General features: G+C 48.0%; 2 protein-coding genes across 2 annotated transcripts in view; both read left to right on the top strand.

Moving 5' to 3' along the window:
- The first annotated feature begins 1,336 nt into the window (after positions 1-1,336).
- Positions 1,337-10,525, top strand: efs (embryonal Fyn-associated substrate). Its single transcript, XM_080547732.1, has 8 exons — positions 1,337-1,370; positions 2,352-2,528; positions 3,695-5,281; positions 5,472-5,597; positions 6,830-7,837; positions 8,457-8,534; positions 9,323-9,577; positions 9,990-10,525. The coding sequence occupies exons 2-8, from the start codon at positions 2,517-2,519 to the stop codon at positions 10,170-10,172; spliced, it is 3,249 nt and encodes a 1,082-aa protein (XP_080403858.1). The 5' UTR covers positions 1,337-1,370; positions 2,352-2,516; the 3' UTR covers positions 10,173-10,525.
- Positions 10,526-14,212: 3,687 nt separating this feature from the next.
- The window catches only part of acin1b (apoptotic chromatin condensation inducer 1b), a gene marked incomplete at both ends in the record, with an annotated part of 30,408 nt that continues 23,367 nt past the window's right edge, over positions 14,213-21,253 (top strand). The window contains 5 exons of the mRNA XM_080547731.1: positions 14,213-14,350; positions 16,618-16,683; positions 17,341-17,452; positions 19,281-19,351; positions 20,309-21,253. The exon at positions 20,309-21,253 is cut by the window's right edge and continues 1,338 nt beyond it. Of these exons, the coding sequence (XP_080403857.1) occupies positions 14,213-14,350; positions 16,618-16,683; positions 17,341-17,452; positions 19,281-19,351; positions 20,309-21,253 (1,332 nt within the window). The remainder of the gene's footprint in view (positions 14,351-16,617; positions 16,684-17,340; positions 17,453-19,280; positions 19,352-20,308) is intronic.

Here is a 21,253-nt window from a genome sequence, read left to right as displayed (position 1 = left end):
CTGAACTACCCGAAACGGAGATAGAACCTTATCATTCTAAACTCACGTGTTACTGATCTGAAGATACAATTATGATAGAAAATAGAATTAATTAACGGGGAAACTGATTGTTTAACAATGTTATCCCCTAACTGAAACGTTCCATTATATTCCAGCATTTTAGACTGACAGCGTTCCGTGTATCCTTCCGGTCGCCGGGGGGTATTCCATCAACATCGCTAAAGGAAAATCCAGGTTTAGTCTGACAAGTCTCGCGAGAGTTCTTAAAAATATCCAGGCATATTCTGATAAGTCTCGCGAGAGTTATCAAAAATAAGCCAGGATTTTCCTTTAGCAACGTTGATGGAATACCCCTGGTCTGCTGTGTGGAGATCAGTGAAGGACACAGAGACAGAGGAGGATTGTATTATTTTGTTTTATTGTATAGTAGATAGTGTACATACATAGCCTTTATTTTTTTTTTGTCAACCAGCTCTTTTCTCTTTTTTGTTTTACCCTTGGCTCTCTTGTTTTTAGTCTTTTTTCCAAGCACCAGGGGAGCCCCCCCTCCTAAATGTCGTTGTACGGTACCTGTACTGTATTAATGAATGAATGAATGAATGGTCTTTATTGACATTAATACAGTACAGATACCATACAACGACATTTAGGAGGGGGGGCTCCCCTGGTGCTAGGAAAAAAGACTAAAAACAAGAAGGGAAAAGAGCTGGTTTACATAAATAAAGGCTATGTACACTATCTACTATACTATACTACTATACTATAAAATAAAACACTGTGCTGTACTCTATGCTATGCTATCAATATCCTAACATTTCCTATCTCTGAACCTTATGTACACTTAAGGGTTGTCATATTGCACATAGTATTATTGCACATTCATTTAAAGTGTCGCAGTTTGCAGGTTTGAAATGTTCACAGTTGTATTTCAATATTGCACTTACAATCTAGTAGCTGTACTGTATTAATGACAATAAAGACCATTCATTCATTCATTCCTTCATTCATTCCTTCATGCATTCATTCATGCATTCATTCATTCATGCATGCATTCATTCATGCATTCATTCATTCATGCATTAATTCATTTATGCATTCATTCATTCATTCATTCATGCATTCATGCATGCATTCATGCATTCGTGCATTCGTGTATCCTTCCGGCCACTGCTTACACCGGGTCTGCTGTTGTGAGATCAGTGATCAGAGACAGAGGAGGAGGTCCCAGAGAAGAGAGGAGGGAGGAGGGCTGATCGGGGGAACAGCAGTCGGCCATGGCGCATCAGCCTCCGTCTGAATCACTGGACTAGTGTTGGATGTGTGTCCATGTCTTTCTCTGCTCTGGAGCATGAAATGCAATTTGGTCAAAGGTAAGAAGGTTACACTCAGAATATTCCTCTGATCGTCTTGTATGTAGCTGGCGACTGTCTGGAACTAACACAGGGGAAAAACATGCTGGATTATTATAGCGAATTTGATTTCATGATTCTCTCTTTTGTTTTGTGCATTACGGTTTGGTAAACCAGCCAGGTTTGGTTTTTTGGGGGGCATTTATTTTATAACCGTACTAATCGAATGTGTTTCCCTTTAGTGGCAAAGTTAGGTTCGAGTATTATAAGAACAGATGATTTTATTATGATATATGTGGTTAATATAAGCTGATCGCGTCTCTTTTCGATGTGGCGGATCCAGGGAATCCATGGGACGAGAGGAACGACCCATAGTTGTCGCTATAAAACCTGGTTCTAGTGTTTAAATCTATTTTCTATTTTTCTTTTAAGTCTGATCTGAAGATACAATTATGATAGAGATATAATTCACTTGTTAACTTGGAAACTTGATTGTTTAACAATGTTATCCCCTGAACTGAAACGTTCCATTATATTCCAGCATTTAAGACTGACAGCTTCTAAAAATGGATTTGACTCAGTCACATTACATTACAACCATTTAACAAACTCAACTTATTTAGGCTGCCTCGGTTTGGTACAGTTGAGATCAGTGCACTCCTAGGAATTAGATCTAAAACATCATATCATGTGAGACTGTCAAAGGGGGACATAGTGGCCACAGATTTACAGTGTGTGTGTGCTGTGCATAGGTAGTTAGATAGATTTTATTGCTGTTGTAAGCCACATTATGTGTAGTATTAGGCCTAGTATTATGCATATTTGTGTTAAGTTGTTGATAAAGTTATACTAACGTGTACTTTATCAACAATTATTTGTCTGATATACCTATTTATGTTATGTTTTGTTGTTGTTGATGTTGTTGTTGATGTTGTTGTTGATGTTGTTGTTGTTGTTGTTGTTGAAGTGGTACTAACAATACCTCATCATTCTTTTTGCTAGATCAGGACTGCAGGCCGGTGATGTCGTTCTTAAACACATGTACACGGATGGTTCGGACACAGCTGAGTGCCCATTGGATTTAGATGGAGGACCTTGACCGCCCCTGAGCCTGACCCACATCGCCACAGGAGCTCAAGTGCGTCTCGTTTGAGGCAGAGAGAGAAGATGGCCCTTTCAGTAAGTATACTAATCTGTGTACCGGTACTTGTAATTCGGTTAAGGCCATTGAAAGGGGCCCCTGTGATCCAATACAAGTTTTGCTGTAGAAAAGTCAGTGGTTTATTTTTTTGTTGATGTCAGCCCTTCGTTTTATAGGCTTACCTTTCTAAGCTGCAACAATTTCTGAACATTTATTTCCCCCTTTTGAAACACACACCCCCACACACGCTCCCATCATTCTTCTCATGGTTGTGTTCAGTCAAGTCAGGCTCCAAAAGTAGGACGCCAAAAAATAATGTGCTCTAATTGGGACAATTCCATAGAACATTCCCATCAATTTCAAAAACGTTTCCTTCTTATTCGCCCTATTGAACATGACCCGGTTGCCGGTTACCGAGGTTAGAATGGAACTCTCGGTTCAGCGTGACTGAACTGTGTCAGGCCTGTCTGTCCCCAGGGGGTTTGGTTGTGAAAAGGAGAGAGCTGGAGGAGGACAGAGGGGATGGCAATTAGATCTCAAACTAGGGACAGATGTGCTCCCCTCCCCCCCTCCCTCTCTTTCTTCTCACTCATTACCATTGACTCGCCTCTTGTCCTTTTTAATCATTGACCTCCTCTCACTGTCTCTCCCTCTCTTCCTGATTTACTCTCTCTCTCTCTCTCTCTCTCTCTCTCTCTCTCTCTCTCTCTATTTCTATTGTATGCCACTGTTATCAATTGAGCATGCAGTGATTCTGCTGCTCATGTTGTGGTCGTCCACATTCACTCACTTAATGATGTATGTGCACTCTGTTGTTTACTACTGAGCTGTTCTTACACACACGCACACAGACACACACACACACACACACAGACACACACACACACACACACGCACACACACACACACACAGAGAGAGAGAAACAGGCACCACTGGTTCTTTTGGCTTGGTTCCCTCCCCCGGCCTCATCTCTCTCTCCCGGCATCATTAACAATCAGCTATTCTCTGACTGGGCATCAAGTCAATGTACGTTGTCTGTCTGTGTGTTGTAGTTGTATTGTGGCTCGGGATGTGTGCTCGGACTCGCCTGCTCGGTTTACTGCTTACCAGTGTGATTTGGGGTTGTTGTTGTTCAGTCTCTGTATAGGTGTTTAGTTACAGTATGTGTCATGTATTATTTCCCCTCCCCTGGCTGTTTCTCAGACGGTCCTGGCGAAGGCCCTGTTCGACAACGCGGCAGAGAGCCCGGAGGAGCTGGCCTTCCGTAAGGGGGACATCCTGATGGTTCTGGAGCCGGAGCACGGAGGCGGGCCGGGCTGGTGGCTCTGCTCCCTGCACGGCAGACAGGGCATCGCCCCCGCCAACCGCCTGCGCCTACTACAGACCGCCGCTTCCCCCGCCCCGAACGGAACGGACCCCCGCCGAGCCCCCGGTGTCGGCGAGGAGTCCGTGTACCTCTCCCCACCCGGCCCGCTGGCCCGCACGGCCGTGTCCACGGAGGACATGGACGGGGTCTACCGTACCCCGCCCAGCCTGGGGGGGGACGCCATGGCCTTGTACCAAAGCCCAGGGGGGGGGGCGGCGGTGTCTGCGGTGTCTGTGTCCAGGCCGGGGGAGCTCCGTCGGGCGGAGGGAGGGCGCCCGCGCTCCCGCTCCAGCTCCGGCACGCGCCCCAGGCCCGATTGGGGGGACGCCGTGGGTGTGGCGGGCCGCCCCCGCTCTCCCTCTCTCAGGGGGAGGGGGACGGACGCAGGGGCAGGGACCCTCTACCAGACCCCTACGACCCCCCTAACCCCTCTGGTTACCCTAACCCAGCATCATAGAACACCCGGGGGTCTCGGGGGCGCCGAGTCGGTTTACCTCGCCCCCAGCGGTGTGCCCAGGGCAGCGGAGGGGGGGCTTGAGGACACCTACCTGGTCCCCAGGGACACGGTGGCGGCAGCAGCGGGCCACATGGAGGACTGTTACCTGGTTCCCAGGGGCATGGTGATGCCCAGCGAGGACGTCTATCAGACTCCGACCGGAGGTGCGGCCGGTGTCGGTGTTTCGAACCCGGCCACACCTGCCGCCGGCGCCAGGGTTCACGACGTGGGCCCAGGGTCCCAGGGCAGCTGCGGCAGCCCCTCGCTGGCAAACAGAACCCCCCTCCTCCTCCTCACTCCTCAGTCTAAACCGGCGCCAGCACAGCAGGAGACTCTAGGGATGTACCAGACCCCCACCGCAGTGGGGGCAGGGCTTCTTCACAGGATTCTTCCCCAAAACGATAACCACGAAACTGTTTTGGGGTTTTCGGCGGCTCTGGGTTCACACAAACAACAGGCCCCCTCCCCCTCCCCTGCTCAGGGGGGGGGGTCCCCCAGACCTCAGCCAAAGGGGGTCCTTTCCATCCCTTCCACCCCGCCCGTTACCCGGGGGAAGCTGACCCCCGCCTCCTCTCACAGGGGGTCTCCTCTCCTGGCTAGAGCGGGCCAGAGCAGGGGGGTGCCGGCAGCAGGGTCCCCAAGCTTTGCCCGCAAACCCCCTCCGCCAGCGCCTCCGGTAAGGGGCGTGACCAGAAAAGACGTGCAGCAGCAGCAGTCCGTCCCCTCCCCGTCCACCGGAGTCTCTTCTTCTCCCCATTCGGGAGCTCCCGGAGCCCCCCAGCAGCAGGAGGAGAGACAGAGGGGGGGGGTCGCCCAGGCCAAGGAGGAGAGGACGAAAGAGGAGAAGAAGCTCCACAACGGACAGACGGCGCAGCGTCAGACGGGGGAGAACAGAGAGAACGAGGATCCCCATGACGAAGATGATCAGGTGGGAGGGGAACTGAAGTAGAACTAGTCGCCAGACTCGCCACTCTCTTCTCTCTGAACAGCCATTTCTGTCTTTCTGTCTCTCTCATCACCCTCATCCCCAGGTTATGTCTCTATATCTATATGACATTGTGGTCTTGTGCTTTTTTCCAAGAGAAATGTTAATATTGTTGCTTGGGGTTGTTTGGTAGGTGTATGATACTCCTCCCACCAGTCGGTGGCAGCGCACAGCCCCTTCAGCAGTCCTCTGTGACGAGGAGGAAAACATCTATAACACCCCGCGTGCTCTCGCCCCTCAGGCTGACCAAGAGTCAGAGGTGAGGATCTTCTGTGGAATATCATTGTTTTCTCTCTCTCTCCCCCTCCCTCTCTCCCTCTCTCTCTCCCCCTCTCTCTCTCACTCTCTCTCTCCCTCTCTCTCTCTCCCCCTCTCTCTCTCTCTCTCTCTCTCCCCCTCTCTCTCTCTCTCTCTCTCTTCCCCTCTCTCTCTCTCTCTCTCTCCCTCTCTCCCACTTTATTCAGGACATTCCTTCACCTGTTCCCCCTCGCCCCCCCCCCCCCCTACTCTCTCTCTCTCTGTCTGCCACTCCTTTAAGACAGGGCCACACCTGTTTCCCTGTCTGTCTGCAACCCTGTCTGTCGAGTCTGACTGTGACTTCTGCTGCTATTTTCTCCCTGTCACACCCCATCTGTCTGCAGTTGTCATGTAACTGCTACCTCCTCCCCCGTCTCCCCCCGCCTGTACATTCACCACATTCTCACACTCAACAAAGTTATTGGGATTATAGCATTCATACAGAAAGAAAGGACATTACATATTGAGATAATACATAAAGGCATAAAGGTAATAACAGTGGTAGTAGCAGCAGTTTGTTTATAACAATAACTTCTAAAGCCGTTCAAAAGTTGATCATTGTTTAATAATGGATTCATTTTCATTTCATTTTCAGAAAAGTATAAAAAAGCGATATACACCCAGCTTTAATTTAATTTCATGTCACTAAATATGAAAGGTGCTATATAAATAAAGCTTTACTTACTGACTTACTTACTAATATAAACCTATTTTATGCTACGCCATAAGCATGTTAGCATGCACAGAGTAATTGACCCACAGTGCTGTAAGGAAAGGCCATGATTGCGTTATTTTGTCTATTTAACATTTTAGCGTCTGCGGGAATATAGAATGGTAAATGGTAAATGGACTGCACTTTTATAGCGCTTTTTTTGCTGCTCCAAAGCGCTTTACAACGGCCTCTCATTCACCCATTCACACACACATTCACACACCAATGGCGGCAAGCTGCCATGCAAGGCGCTGGCCCGCTCACTGGGAGCAATTTTGGGGTTCAGTGTCTTGCCCAAGGACACTTCGACATGTGGCCAGCCGGGGCTCGAACCGCCGATCTGCCAACCTTGTGATCATTAGGCGGCGACCTCCTGCGCCACAGCCGCCCCACAATATATTGTATAGAGTACAATGCTTCCTTAAAGGACTGTTGACATCTCTCTGTCTCTCTCTCTGTCTCTCTGTCTCTGTCTCTCCCAGGTCTACGACGTTCCCACCATAACGCTAAACGTGTCGTCGGACCTCCAACAGCAGCAAACGTACAACGTTTCGGCGTGCGGTTCCGTGGATGAAGCGGAAGAGGAAGATGTTTACAGCGTGCCCACCCTCCCAGGCCTTCCCATGGCCCTGGGGGACCTCATCACCCCCATCTTCCCGGAGGAGGAGACCGAACACGGCCAGGTCTACTCCGTGCCCGGCCCGGGCAAACGAGCTCCGCTGGGGGGCGACAGCAGCGACCTTGGACCTCAGTTCGGCGGCGATTCCTCCGAGCCCGATTCCTGCGGCATCTACGACATGCCCGCCGCTCTCACCCTGGACACCCTCCCTTCCTCCTCCTCCTCCAGCTCCTCCCTCCGCCGCCTGTCCATCTCCAGCAACGGCTCGGGGGACGTCCAGTGGAGGACCTCGCTCTCCGGCCTGGTCCAGACCGCGCTGAGCTCCCTGTCCTATCCGGTCTCTTCGCGGGACCTGGCCGCCTCGTTGGCGGAGATCCTGTCCGTCTGGAAGGCCAGCAGCGCGGCGGGGGACCCCCCTCTGCCCCTCCAGCAGGCCTGGGTCCGCCTCTCGGACCTCCTCCCGGCCTTGTCGGCGTGCGGCAACGCCTCCCCCTCCGACTCCCTGCTCGCGTCGGTCCAACGGGCCCTGGAGGACACCGCCGTCCTCTTCCAGACGCAGGTGCGGCCCCGCCTGCCGTCCCAGGACTCCCTGTCCCGGAGGCCCTTGCCCGCCCTCCCTGTGACGGACGGGAAGCCGGCAGCGGCCGGCGGTATGGGGACGCGCAAGGGGAGCTGGATTCAGGAGCGACCCCTGCCCCCGACCCCCCAGCCGGCTTTCCCTTTGCCCCCCGCCCCATCTTCTGTGACCCTCACCGTGGGGCATCAGAGCGACGGAGAAGAAGAGCTCGGGAACGAGTACGCAGGAATCAGCCTCACACCCATTCCGGCCCCCTTGCCGGTCGGAGACAGCGTGGGATACGTGAAGTTACAGGTCAGTCTTTTCTTCCTTGGGGCTTCTTGTCTCATTTCTAGCTAGTTCTGTTTGTTTGTCAGTTTAGGAGTTAACACAGATGAACACACCGAAAATACGACTACATTAGAGTAAAAGAGATGAAAACATTGTCAGAAACCAAAGAAAATGGCTTACAGACTGGAGGAGAGAAGCTATGTTTCTTTCTTTTTTTTTTTCTTTTTTTTTTTTGAGTGGGGCAGTCCCATTCATATTTTTCATTTTTATTGATAGATACAGTGAAGATTTAGACAGGAAGGATGGGTGAGAGAGAGAGAGAGGAGGGATGACATGCAGGATAGGAATCGAACCGGGGACCCTGCGGTTACATGGTCAACGCTTAACCCGCTACGCCACCTAAGCGCCCCCACCAGATGTTTCTTAGTTAGCAGTAGTGGCAAAGTATTCCATGTTGACATGGCTCTATACTTTACTGTCCTCCTCTGTCCTCTTACCTCTGTGTCACTATCTACTGTACATGATGTACTTTTGCTTTTTCCTCCGTCGCTACACGAGTGGCCGAGACGGCCTGCATCTGTTCTGAACCTCAGTGGTTTTCTTTGGCAGCTAACGTTATGTATTTCTGTCCGTCCCTCCCCAGGGCCTGAAGCCAGAGCCTTCACCAGATGCCCAGACGGAGAACGGGCAAGGCCAGACCGTCCACCACACAGAACCACGGGTAAAAAAATGACCCGATACACTCCACACACTCATTCATTAATTCTCACACCACACACACACACACACACACACACACACACACACATCATTCTCACTGTTTCTCTCCGCCTGGGTGGTATAATGAGTTCTGTTCAGCTTGTAGGGTCTAAAATAAATACATATACATATACACACACACACCCACACATTCTCACATTATACTTAGTTTTACACACACACACAAACACACACACACACACACACACACAGACAGACAGACAAGTCCTCAGATTAGTCATTGATTCCCTCCGTGTGTTGACTGATCGTTAGTCATTGATGTACCTTGACAGTAAACCGGCTTGTGTTTCATCTTCTTCATCCAGTCTGAACCTGCCTGAGAGTTACTGGCCCCGGCCCGCTTACCCAACTGACTGGAACCTCGCTAAATCGAAACCTCATGTGTCTGTCTCTCTTTCTCCTCTCAGAGTCTGCATTCTCCCTGAGTCTGCGTTTTCTCTCTCTCTCTCTCTCTCTCTCTCTCTCTCTCTCTCTCTCTCTCTCTCTCTCTCTCTCTCTCTCTCTCTTTCTGTTGACTTAAGTTACGTCACAGGGCCACAACAACAAGAGGGTCATCTGTGATTCTAAGACTTTTGACATAATAGACAATGGAGGCTGCATCAGACAATGAGTTAGTTGCAGAGAATGAGCTACGATGGTTCCTCCTTACAACAAGCGCGGGCTTTATCTCACTGTGTGTGTGTTGTCTGTCTGTTGTCTCTTGTCTATTTTCTCTCTCCGTCTCTCCAGTCGAGTCCCTCCCCTCTGCCCGTGTCCCTCTCTCTGGAGGACTCGGAGTTGCTGTCCTTCTACTCCTCTCAGAGTCTCGCCCATCTGTCCTGCCTGGCGGACTCCATCGACGTGCTCTTCAGCAGTGTTCAGGGGAACCAGCCCCCGCGGGTCTTCGTGTCCCGGGGGAAGAGTCTGATCGTGACGGCGCACAAGCTGGTGTTCATCGGGGACACGCTCTCCCGCCTGCTGACATCTCCTGACCTCAGGGCGAAGGTAAACACTTATACACACATGGTTTTATGGTTAAATCTCGGGGTTTGATATGATCGATAAACCCTGTAAGGTTCAGAAAATAAATGTTAGGTAACAGTGGCGGACTCAGGCTGTTTGAAGGGCAGGGGGGGGCGAAAAAGAAAAAAAGGGCACCTACTGCACAACATGGGACCCCATCAGTGCACATGGTCAAGTTTAGACCATTGGAGGGGCACCAATAGGGCAAGTCCTCTCATTTTCGCCACTCAAAAGGGCATTTTTGACACTCAAAAGGGCACTTAAGACGGACGTTTTTCAACTGTGGGGGCACCAGGAGGGGCGGTCGCCCCCCCTGCCCCCCCTGAGTCCGCCAGTGGTAGGTAACATTATTAGCGGCATGTCCATATTCTAATCTCTCGTCTTTTTCCTGCAGGTCACAACTTCAGGGGGCAGGCTGTGTCAGGCCCTGAAGGCGGTTGTCGTGGCGACAAAGGGGGCAGCCCAGAACTACCCATCAGTCTCTGCCACACAGGAAATGGTGGACCGTGTGGCCCAGCTATCCCAGCATGCAGCAGGCTTCTCTGGCCTCCTTCAGAGGCTTTCAGAAATCTCTTGACAATATTTCCTCTTTTTCTCTAAACTTGTTTACATACATTTTCCCCCTATTTGCCTTAGTTGTTTATGTGTTATTGTTTAATTGAATGGTTTGAAGTTTGAAGCAAAGCGGTGTAATCATTGAATTGCAGTGGGGATGATTTGAGATCTGTGCCTCATTGTCACTGAACTAGATTCTGTGTGTTTGTGTTCATGTATGTATGTATGTACCTTGTGTGTTGGTTGGTTGCAGGGTTCGACAGTAACGCTTGCCCGCTTGCCTGGAGCAAGTAAAACATTTGCCAAGTTTGTTTGCGCGAGCCCGACGACGCTGCTAGATCCTGGATCTGTTTACCTGTGTGCAGAAAAAACAACAGACGGCGCAGGTGCCAGACCAGACTAGACGATCATGGAGTGAAGATATTATTAAAGCGTCGTTGATCGACAGGCGCATAACGCTTTAATAATATCTTCACTCCACAATCGTCTAGTCTGGTCTGGCACCTGCGCCGTCTGTTGTTCTTCCTGCACACAGGTAAACATATCCAGGATCCAGCAGCGTCGTCGGGCTCGCGCAAACAAACCCGGCGATTTTTTTTACTTGCTCCAGGCAAGCGGGCAAGTGTTACTGTCGAACCCTGGGATGGCCTTTCTTTTTCTACTCACCTTTGTGCTTTTGGTGCTAAGCACACTTGTCTTGTGTGTCCTGATAACTTATTGGTGGATGTTTGGTTGGGTAGTATTTGAGCCCCTCTTTATTACACTATTGACTGTCCGTGTGGACCACCCTGTTATGGAGCCTAGTGATGTTCACTTTCCACATTTTTCTCTTGATTGACATAACCATTATTTTCCTTTATCATTTCATCTCTATTTATTACAACAACTCTCCACCCCTTTTCTAAAAAAAACAAAAAACAAAGATAGCAAGTCGGCCTTAAAACTTATTTAAGGTATTATTGTTATTACGATATTAGCGGACAGAGAAGTCGAATGAGAACGTGAATATGTTGGCGGGTCTGGAACATTGGAAGTATTACTGTGTGTGTTTGGTTTTGGTGTTGCGTTGAAGACCAGACTTTTTAGGCTACACTAGCGTTAGCGTTTATATTGATGCAACAACACCCCTCATATCAACCCATGTATAGAGTTTACCCACTTTTCTCTTTCTTACCACTACATCCCTGTTGAAGTTAGCGTGAAACTACATTCTCTTTACCCCTCCTTGAAGTACCGGTCCGGTAGACATTTTCTGTGAGGCTGGTTGTGAAGGAAAGCAATCTTGCTGATTTATTAGCTGGTGGAAGAAGGAGATGAGATGATATGATAGATCAAAGAGCTTTGCACACTAAAAAGGCCAACTTGAACTGCAACTGGATTGGGTCTGATATTTCTCTGATATATTCTTTTCACATTGAATCACCTATCCAGCACGGTCACAAAAAGATGGTGGCTGTGCAACCAACCAGGCCAGCACATACAACTCATGTCAGCAGTAATAAAAAGGGTATGAGAGAGTAGAGTCTTTACAACAACACGTGACGTTAGAATTATAAGGTTCTATCTCCATTTTTGTCAAAATTTAGTTTTTTTTTACATAATCTGATCCATTAGGTGTTTATGAACGCCTGTGTGGTGTTCTTTTTAAAATGTTGACATTTTTGAGTTAGTAATTCATAAAATACAAAGGTTCCATCTCACAGAACATAATGGAATGTAAAAACTTTGACGCTCAATATCTCTGAACTGCCCTAAACGGAGATAGAACCTTCTCATTCTAAACGGAGATAGAACCTTCTCATTCTAAACGGAGATAGAACCTTCTCATTCTAAACGGAGATAGAACCTTATCATTCTAAACGGAGATAGAACCTTATCATTCTAAACGGAGATAGAACCTTATCATTCTAAACGGAGATAGAACCATATCATTCTAAGCTCACGAACAGGTGCTGTGGCTCTTGTAAGCACGGCGACATTTTTGAGAGCGACCTGCGGTGGTGGAGCAAGAGGGACAACGTGTTGTGTTCTTTCCCATGGTCATGGCCGTGAGAGACTCTGAGTGGAAGAACCTGTCTGCCGGGATTACTGATTACTGTACGTGTCTTCACCTGTCTCGCTTTCACTCACACCACTTTCTCACCTGCTTCTTTTTCCATTTCCCATAAAGACACTAAGCATTTTCCACACACACACACACACACACACTCTCACACACACACACTCTCTCACACACACACACACACACACACTGGTCATAGCAGCCAGGCGTGTGTTTTTGTCTCCTCTATGCAGGTAGAAGGTTCTAGACATAATGGCCCCTTTGTGTGTGTTTACTCTCTATTGACAAAGAGAGCTAGTGAGCCATCAGTCATACGGGCGGGCGGGCTGCACCCTGTCTCTCTCTCTCTCTCTCTCTCTCTCTGCACAGACACACCACCCCCCATGTCTCTCTCCTCCTGTCTGCAACCCTAATCTCGACCACCCATAAACCCACAAACGGCTCCAGAAACAGTAGTAGGGTTGGTGATATGAGGATGAAATAGAAATGGATGATCAGTGCCAAAATATACTGAGGTCTAACTACGGTACCAGTGTGTTTTGCCTTTTGAATGCCACCTAGTGGAGGGCAGAAGTATTACGGCAGAAACGCCTGCCCATATCCAGTCAGACAGTCGGCCTTATATAGAAAAGCATCATCGTCAAATAACCATCATATTTATTGATCATTTTCGTATTTTTGCTTTAAGATCTGCATGGCTTTAAGTTGCTTTTACTTTATATTTTATATATGCACATATTTAACCAGGGACGTTTTCACCACACCGTGAATTAAATTGTACAACGGAGATGAGCAGTTACAGTTTGATTAAGCTATAATTGTTTTTGTGTTGTTTTTTTTGTACCAGAATGTATTTTTGACAGTTTTTTTTTGTTGTTGTTCTTTTTTTTTCTTCTTTTTTTTTTTTACACTAAGTGATTTTGTTGGAATCCTTGGCTAAAAGAGGCATGGGTCGTTTCCCCAGTATACAAGTCGAACACTACTCCGATGCTTGTCAAATGACTTCCCCCCCCCCCCCTCCCCCCCTTCCAAAAAATGCATAAATATTTTTTTTCGATTACATGTTTTGTCTGAGTTTCTTAATGCACGTTTCTACCGGACTATACTAATAACCCTACGGATTTGCCCTAAATGCATTAGTGAAGAGATTTTCTGATCTTTTTTTATTTGACCTCCATGTCTGAACAATATTGTACGAGTGCTTTACAACATTACTGGGATTGTAGCATTGACACAGTGTAATACATATAAACAATTTTTACTTGTTTTTTAATATATTTTTTAATTGGAGCATACCTCCCCTGACCACCCGTCCTTGCGGTGTATTATATATTGTACATGCATTGACACATTGAGAGACAATACATAGGCTTGTACTAGATAAAACATTACGTACAGTAAGCAATTATCTCAATTTCAGTACAGGTGCAACTCAAAAAGATTGAATATCGTGCAAAAGTTCATTCATTTCAGTAATTCAACTTAAAGGGTTAAACTTACATATTATATAGACTCATTGCATTGTACATATGCATGATTATACTTTTCAGAGGGCTGACATTTCTGTATTTAAAAACCTTTTCTTATTGATTTCATGTAATATTAAACATTTCTGAGATATTTAATTTGGGGTTTTCATAAGCTGTAAGCCATAATCATCAAATTTATAACAAATAAAGGCTTTAAATATATCTCGCTTTGCATGTAATGAGTCTATATAATATCTAAGTTTAACCCTTTAAGTTGAATTACTGAAATAAATGAACTTTTGCACGATATTCTAATTTTTGGAGTTGCACCTGTATGTTAATTCTGCTTATTTAGACCCCAAATAAACGTTATAGGTTTATGGCAGAGCAACTAGTTGTCCTGTGTGTCTGTTGACAAACCGTGAAAGCCGAACCCCCCTCCCCCTCCCCTCCACCCTCCGGAGATGCCCGAGCCCTCCCGAGCGCCGCGTCGGAGAACCGAACGCCAGAGCGCTGAGAGCGGAGAGCAAAATGGCGGAACTTGAGGATGTAACGCTGGATGGTAAACCTCTACATTCACTCCGCGTCGCGGATTTGAAGCTCGCCTTGGAGCAAAGACGCCTCCCTAAAAGCGGACAAAAGAGTGCACTCATAAAGCGACTGAAGGGGGTGAGTTTGGGCACAGTATTCGGTGTTTCTACCAAAGAGAGGCTGGTCAAGTTCAGCAGAGAGGCTCGCCTGGGGGGTTAGAGGCCGTGTTCATGTCGGTGGTTCAGCGGGAACGCACAGCTTCCTACTTAACCACACTTATGCAATGTGCCTACGTTAAGTTAACTCAATACTTAATACTCCAACTAAATGGTCAATTGCAGATATAATTCTTGGAAAATCACTCATGCAAAGTTGTGCTGTGTTGCATTGCATTGCACGAGCAAGTCAGAAGGCCTGAGCTAAGCTGAGTGTTGTGGGTCGCGAGCTGCTAGCTGGTTAGCTCGAGCACATCTCCTCCTCCTGGGTGTTTGAGTTGCATGCGCGGGCGCGCGCTCTGTGGAGGAGGGGGGGGTATGGAGGGGGTATGGGGGGCGCGCATGCATGCATGGCCATGATATATACTGTAGTTACAGTACAGTGCATGGCCGTGAATCATGGCTGCCAAGTCTCACGCAATCACCGTGAGACTCACGCATTTCAACCAGTTCTCACGCTCTCACGCCGTCTAGTCGTCTTAAGACCTAACCTGAAGACATGCACTGACTCATGCACTCACTTAAGACATGGAGCATAAAGAGCCATATTTTCTGTGTCTTGAAGACACAGAACATCTTGAGTGAGGTGTCTTAAGAAGACACTGAATATCAATGTCTTAAGACAGTCAGGTGATCTTGTTCCAATTGGAATAATTCAAGTATAATAATGAATTATCCTATTATATTTATTTGTCTTGACAAATGTGTCTTAAGACGTCTCGAGACAAGGTGGTGGCTGGGTATGTGTACTGTAGTTACAGTATTACAGTAACAGGCGTTTTTGCAGCTGTCAGAATATGTCAATATCAATGCATGGCTAAAGAATGCATGTGCAATAATATATATGCATGTGCAATATTCGAAAACACCACTTGAAGGGTTGTGTGCAATATATATTTATACCAAATGATGCCATGTCCAGGTGGAAACTGCTGCCAATGTGACTCAATGTTTGCTGCTGTGCTGTTGTTTACTTTGTCTACTGTATGTTGTATGTATCGTCTCTGTTGCACTTGAAGCATGAAAGTACCATGCCCAAGACAAGTTTCCCCTCGGGGACAATAAAGTATAATCAATCAATCAATGCAATTCGGGTGAGGTCGATGCAAAGTAACCTAAGAGCGCGCATAGAATGAGGTATTTTGGGGGGGGTATTCCTGTTGTAAGTTTGCAGGGTAAACAACATGCACGGTGGCACGGGGGTCGTGTGGACAGGAGGACTAGTTGTTGGGAAAAGGGGGGAGGGGGGCTGGCTAATAGCCTTGCTGTAGTTAAACTATTTGGCTCCTTTGCTCTGAAATGGGTATTTAGCAGATTGCACATGATTTATACATTTTACTCCTGATTTTATTTCCATTAGCCTAGAGGTTAGGTCTGAATCAAATCGCAGTGAGTAGACTGTTAATAACTGCTAACCGCAGTGATCTCGTCTACTGGAAGTTGATTGGTATCTATTGCACCACGCTGTGCCCATTTCTTGAGTGTGAAAATGTCTAGTCTCACACATCTAAGATTTGCACTTATGCAAAGGAGCTCTTGTCTTTGAATAAGCCATCGAAACTGGCCATGCTCAAATCAATGACCAAGCAAACGAGGCTTTGATTGGCCCATCCTCCCACACAGTTAACCAATGAACTGGTCCCAGCTTGTACACATCTCTTACTTATTAGAGGATAAAAGCGGGGTCTGCTCTTCACATTAGAAGATGATCTCAACACACAGAGAGAGGACACTTCGAAGGAGAGGATCTGATCCAATGACCATGGCAGTGGTCCACTATGGAGCTTCTCTGCCAAGTCCAGTTGCAGAGAGAACGCCTGTTTGTAGTCTGATCAAGAATGCTGATTGCGTTTACATTCTCTCTCTCCTTCGGAACATGTTTTTATGTCTCAGGTTGGTACTGTAGTCAGTTTTTGCTGCAATGTGTATGGATTTGTGTATTTTAGTCTTTTATGTGTCTCTCCAATGACGATCCCGCCATGCTAATACTGATGTACCTTGCAGACACATGTGTGTCTGTCCTGTGTGCAAGTGAGTTAAACTCACCTTCTCACACTGGCCTGAGTGTCTGTGTGTGCTGAGGAGAACTAGAGAATAACAGTAATAATGTAAATAAACCGTATAACTTTTTGGTTTCTGTTCATGTATACGCTGCTGACTTCAGGCATATGATTTGTGTCGTTTCTACAGGCTCTGATGTTGGAGAACCTACAGAGGACCTCCACTCCACATATGGGGCTCCAGCCCAACTCCCAGGTAAGAACCCAATCAACTAATGCACGACATGCTGGAGACAGACCAGCTGACATAGTATTAAAAAATAGTATTCAGAAAAGAGGCATTGGGAATGCTCAATTTACTCGAAATTACGTTTGGTGGGATGGGGATACCAAGAATATATTGTCACACTTTGACACATTATCATCACATAAAATACAGTACGTTGTCAACAGTTTCAACACGTAGATGCAACAGGTAGAATGATGGATGGTGTGCATTGCAGGAACTCGTGAGCTTAGAATTACAAGGTTCTATCTCCGTTTAGAATGATAAGGTTCTATCTCCGTTTAGAATTATAAGGTTCTATCTCCGTTTAGGGCAGTTCAGAGATATTGAGCGTCAAAGTTTTTACATTCCATTGTGTTTTGTGAGATGGAACCTTTGTATTTTATGAATTACTAACTCAAAAATGTCAACATTTAAAAAAATAACACCACACAGGCATTAATAAACACCTAATGGATCAGATTATGTAATAAAAAAAAACTCAATTTTGACAAAAATGGAGATAGAACCTTATAATTCTAACGTCACGAACTGTCACAATGAAATGTGTTGTGGTTGTTGAATTGAACTCACGACTGTGTGTCATATTTGTGTTCCTTTGTGTTTGTGCTCCCACCTCCTCTGCAGATTGGAGAAGAGATGAGTCAGAACAGCTTCATAAAGCAATACCTGGCCAAGCAGCAAGAGCTCCTCCGGCAGAGGCTGGAGCGGGAGGCCCGGGAGGCTGCGGAGGCCGATGGTGAGACATTCTACATTTACATTTTTGGCGTTTAGCAGACGCTTAATTCCAAAGCGACTTACAATCAATACATTTGAATACTAAGCATGTGAATCATGAGTCCACCGTTCGTAGCAGGAAGAGTAATCCAGCTCAGGCCCGGGGGCCATTGATAGAAGGAAAAACCTTCTTCTATCACCTTCTAAACTTTTTATTTTTATTATTACACTGGAGAAACAGAGAAACAGTACAAGGGGGGCAGTAGAAGTTTTTAGGGACACAGTAGAGGGAAAAGCGGGTGTCTTTAGGAGACGCAGTGCTGAGGGGCAGAAGATGTCTCAGGAGGAGCAGTTAAGGTGTAACCTGAAAAGACATCCAGTCAGCCCTACCTACCTACTGACAACACACATCCAGTCAGCCCTACCTACTGACAACACACATCCAGTCAGCCTTACCTACTGACAACACACATCCAGTCAGCCCTACCTACTGACAACACACATCCAGTCAGCCATACCTACTGACAACACACATCCAGTCAGCCATACCTACTGACAACACACTCACGGCATTCATATGTCATTGCATGATTTAGATATTTTCAATTATCCAGGCAGTCTGCTGGACCATTAGGAGTCAAATACACCCAATACATACATAGATTTTGAGACTATTTTCCATTTGGCCTATTGTACTAAGTAGACACACTAAACCAAGGGCAGCTTAAGTGTATGCCTCCGGTCTGCTACTCCAGACTGCACAATGGACTAATGGCCCTCTATAGCTTAGTGCGGTTACTGCATGCATGTGAATAGGGGACACATAGTTTAGTGCAGACAGCACTTGATAGTGGCCCCATAGCTTAGTGCCCATAGCTTAACCCATGAATATACAACGGGGGTCCCAAATCTGTGTCCAGTTAACACTCACTTCTCTCTCTCTCTCTCACGCACACACACACACACACACACACACACACACACACACACACACACACACACACACTCACTTCTCTCTCTCTCTCACACACACACACACACACACTCACTTCTCTCTCTCTCACACACACACACACACACACTCACTTCTCTCTCTCTCTCTCACTCACACACACACACACACTCACTTATATATTATCTCCAATTTGAGTATCCTCTCCGATGAAGAGCTTGCCATGCTAATACTGATGCACCAGGGTGCAAGTGAGTTAAACTCGCCTTCTCACGCTGTGTGTACAGTGTGCACTGAGGAGAATTGTTAAATATGTAACAGGTTGTTCAATCACCTTTCAGAACTACTAGTCCACTTCTAGAATGTGAGAATGCGTTTATTAACTAAGAGTTTATCCAACTAAGAATGGACCAGGATTTTAATATTTTCCTATATTGTGATCCTACATTTTACTCTAAAGGAATAGTAAACATTTTTGTATGTATTACTGTTGATGTATTTTGCAGTAGGTTTGCTGATTTTGCAGTCTTCAAACACCCTATCTTTCAAACACCCTCTACTATTTGAGGTGTAGTGCAGAATGTCACCCTGCCCACGACGGGCAGAAGCTGCCTTTGTTACAGAGTAAAAGGAGTGTACGGCATGGCGTCTTCTGGCTAACCCCTGTCCCCTCCTTCTTCTGTCCCCTCTCCTCCTGTCCTCTCTCCTCCTGTCCCCTCTCCTTCTGTCCTCTCTTCTGTCCTCTATTCTTCTGTCCTCTATTCTTCTGTCCCCTCTTCTTCTGTCCTCTCTTCTCCTGTCCTTTCTTCCTCTGTCCCCTCCTCTTCTTCTGTCTCCTCTCCTCCCTTGTCCCCTCTCCCTCTGTCCTCTCTTCTTCTGCCCTCTCTCCCTGAGACAGACAGCCCGGCAGGCCCAGAGGAGGAGGACCACCCGGAGGGCAACGACAGCGCTTCCTACCACCCTGACATGGTTAGTAACCCCAACATATGCATACACACACACACACACAAACACACAGATACACAACATATGCATACATAAATGGTAAATGGACTGCACTTATATAGCTATGCCTTTATCCAAATCGCTTTACAACGGCCTCTCTCTCATTCACCCATTCACACACACACTCACACACCAATGGCGGCAAGCTACCATGCAAGGCGCTGGCCCGCTCATTGGGAGCAATTTGGGGTTCAGTGTCTTGCCCAAGGACACTTCGACATGTGGCCAGCCGGGGCTCGAACCACCCATCTGCCAACCTTGCGATCATTAGACACCGGCTCCTCTACCTCCTGCGCCACCAGCCGCCCCATACACACACACACACACACACACACACACAAAAGCAGAAACTTCAATGAGCATACACACACACACACACACACACACACACAAAAGTGAATGCCAACGAGCTGAACACGTTCCTCAAAGGTGTAGGTTAATATTCTCTTGAACGTTAACCCACTAGATCTTGATAGTCATGAGTCATGGTTATATATTATATATATTTTATTATATGTTATATATTTATTTTTTTGTCGAATGGGATAAATATTATCTCCAATTTGAGTATCCTCTCCGATGATGAGCTTGCCATGCTAATACCGATGCACCAGGCAGACAGTTTGTCTCCCAGGGTTGCAGGTGAGTTAAGCTCGCCTTCTCACGCTGTGTGTACAGTGTGCGCTGAGGAGAACCACTAAGAATGGACTTAAGGAGTTAATATTTTCCTATTGTGATCATTTTACTCTAAAGGAATAGTAAAAGAAAATTGTATGTATTACTGTTGATTTATTGTGCAGTAGGTTTGTCGAATGGGATAAGATTGTTTTATTAACGATTTAACTAATGAATAGAGTCGGGGAGATTTCATGTGTCATTACAGCATAACATTCTCCCCCTTCACCTCCTCCACCTCCTCAGCATCGCCCCATGCCCTCCCAACCCCCACTGACCAGGGCCGAGGAGGAGGGAGGAGGAGGAGGAGGAGGAGGAGGAGGAGGACCGCTGATGGGCCAGGGGATGATTGCTCGGAGTCGGCCAGACTTCGGCGGCTCAGGGGGTTCTGTCCCCCAGGAGTCCCCCGACGGCGGTCCCGGAGGCGGCCGGATCCAGTGGCCCGCCACCCTCCACCACCAGGGGGGCAACGAGGAGCCCGCCACCCCCTCTCCCCCCCGCGCGGTGGCCTCCCTGTCCGTGCGCGTCCTCGGGGAGCCCGAGCGCCAGGGCGGCCTGCCCCCCTCCATGCCCCAACGTACCCAAGAGAGGGAAGGAGGAACGGCCCCGGCGGAACCACCCGCCCACTCCGCCCAACACTCCGTGTTGCACCTAAGCCGCTCCGCCCGAGGAGGAGCAGCAGCCCGTCAGGAAGAGAGTGACGACGATGATGACGAAGATGACGACGAAGACGACAGCGAGGAGGACGAGGACGAGTGGGGACCCGCCGCCGGGGCTCCCGCGGCGCGGAGAGGCGGACAGGCGGCTCCCCCGCACCCCCAGCCCCAGCAGCCTTCCCCCAGCGTACCGGTGGCGGCTGCAGGTCGCGAGAGATCCCGACGCAAGCTCCAGCCCCCGCAGCACATCCCCCCCCAGCAGCAGCAGCAGGTGGTACACCAGCCCCCCCCCATGCAGCTACGCCAGCCCACCCCGCCCCCCTCTCCGCCCCCGGAGCTCTCCTTCCCTCTGCCCGACACCCCCAAGCAGAGCCCTCCCGACATGGACGAGCCGGAGGGAGCGGGTGGGCCGGGCGCGGCTGGGGCGGCAGCCCGTCCTTCCCCTCCAGACCTGCAGGGGCAGGGGCAGGACTCTGACTCCAGCTCCCGCTCCAGCAGCCCGGAACCCTCCCAGCAGCGCCGGCCCGGCCCGCTG

This window comes from Nansenia antarctica (genome assembly GCF_963989245.1).
Source record: "Nansenia antarctica genome assembly, chromosome: 17".
Lineage (NCBI taxonomy): Eukaryota > Metazoa > Chordata > Actinopteri > Argentiniformes > Microstomatidae > Nansenia > Nansenia antarctica.
Note: the sequence above shows the minus strand (reverse complement) of the source record. Positions and strands in the feature narration are given on the sequence as shown.

Excerpts from the sequence above, each read along its gene's own strand:
- efs (XM_080547732.1), top strand. Across the intron at positions 7,838-8,456 it reads TGGGATACGTGAAGTTACAG|GGCCTGAAGCCAGAGCCTTC; the intron begins GTCAGTCTTTTC and ends GTCCCTCCCCAG. Across the intron at positions 8,535-9,322 it reads TCCACCACACAGAACCACGG|TCGAGTCCCTCCCCTCTGCC; the intron begins GTAAAAAAATGA and ends CCGTCTCTCCAG.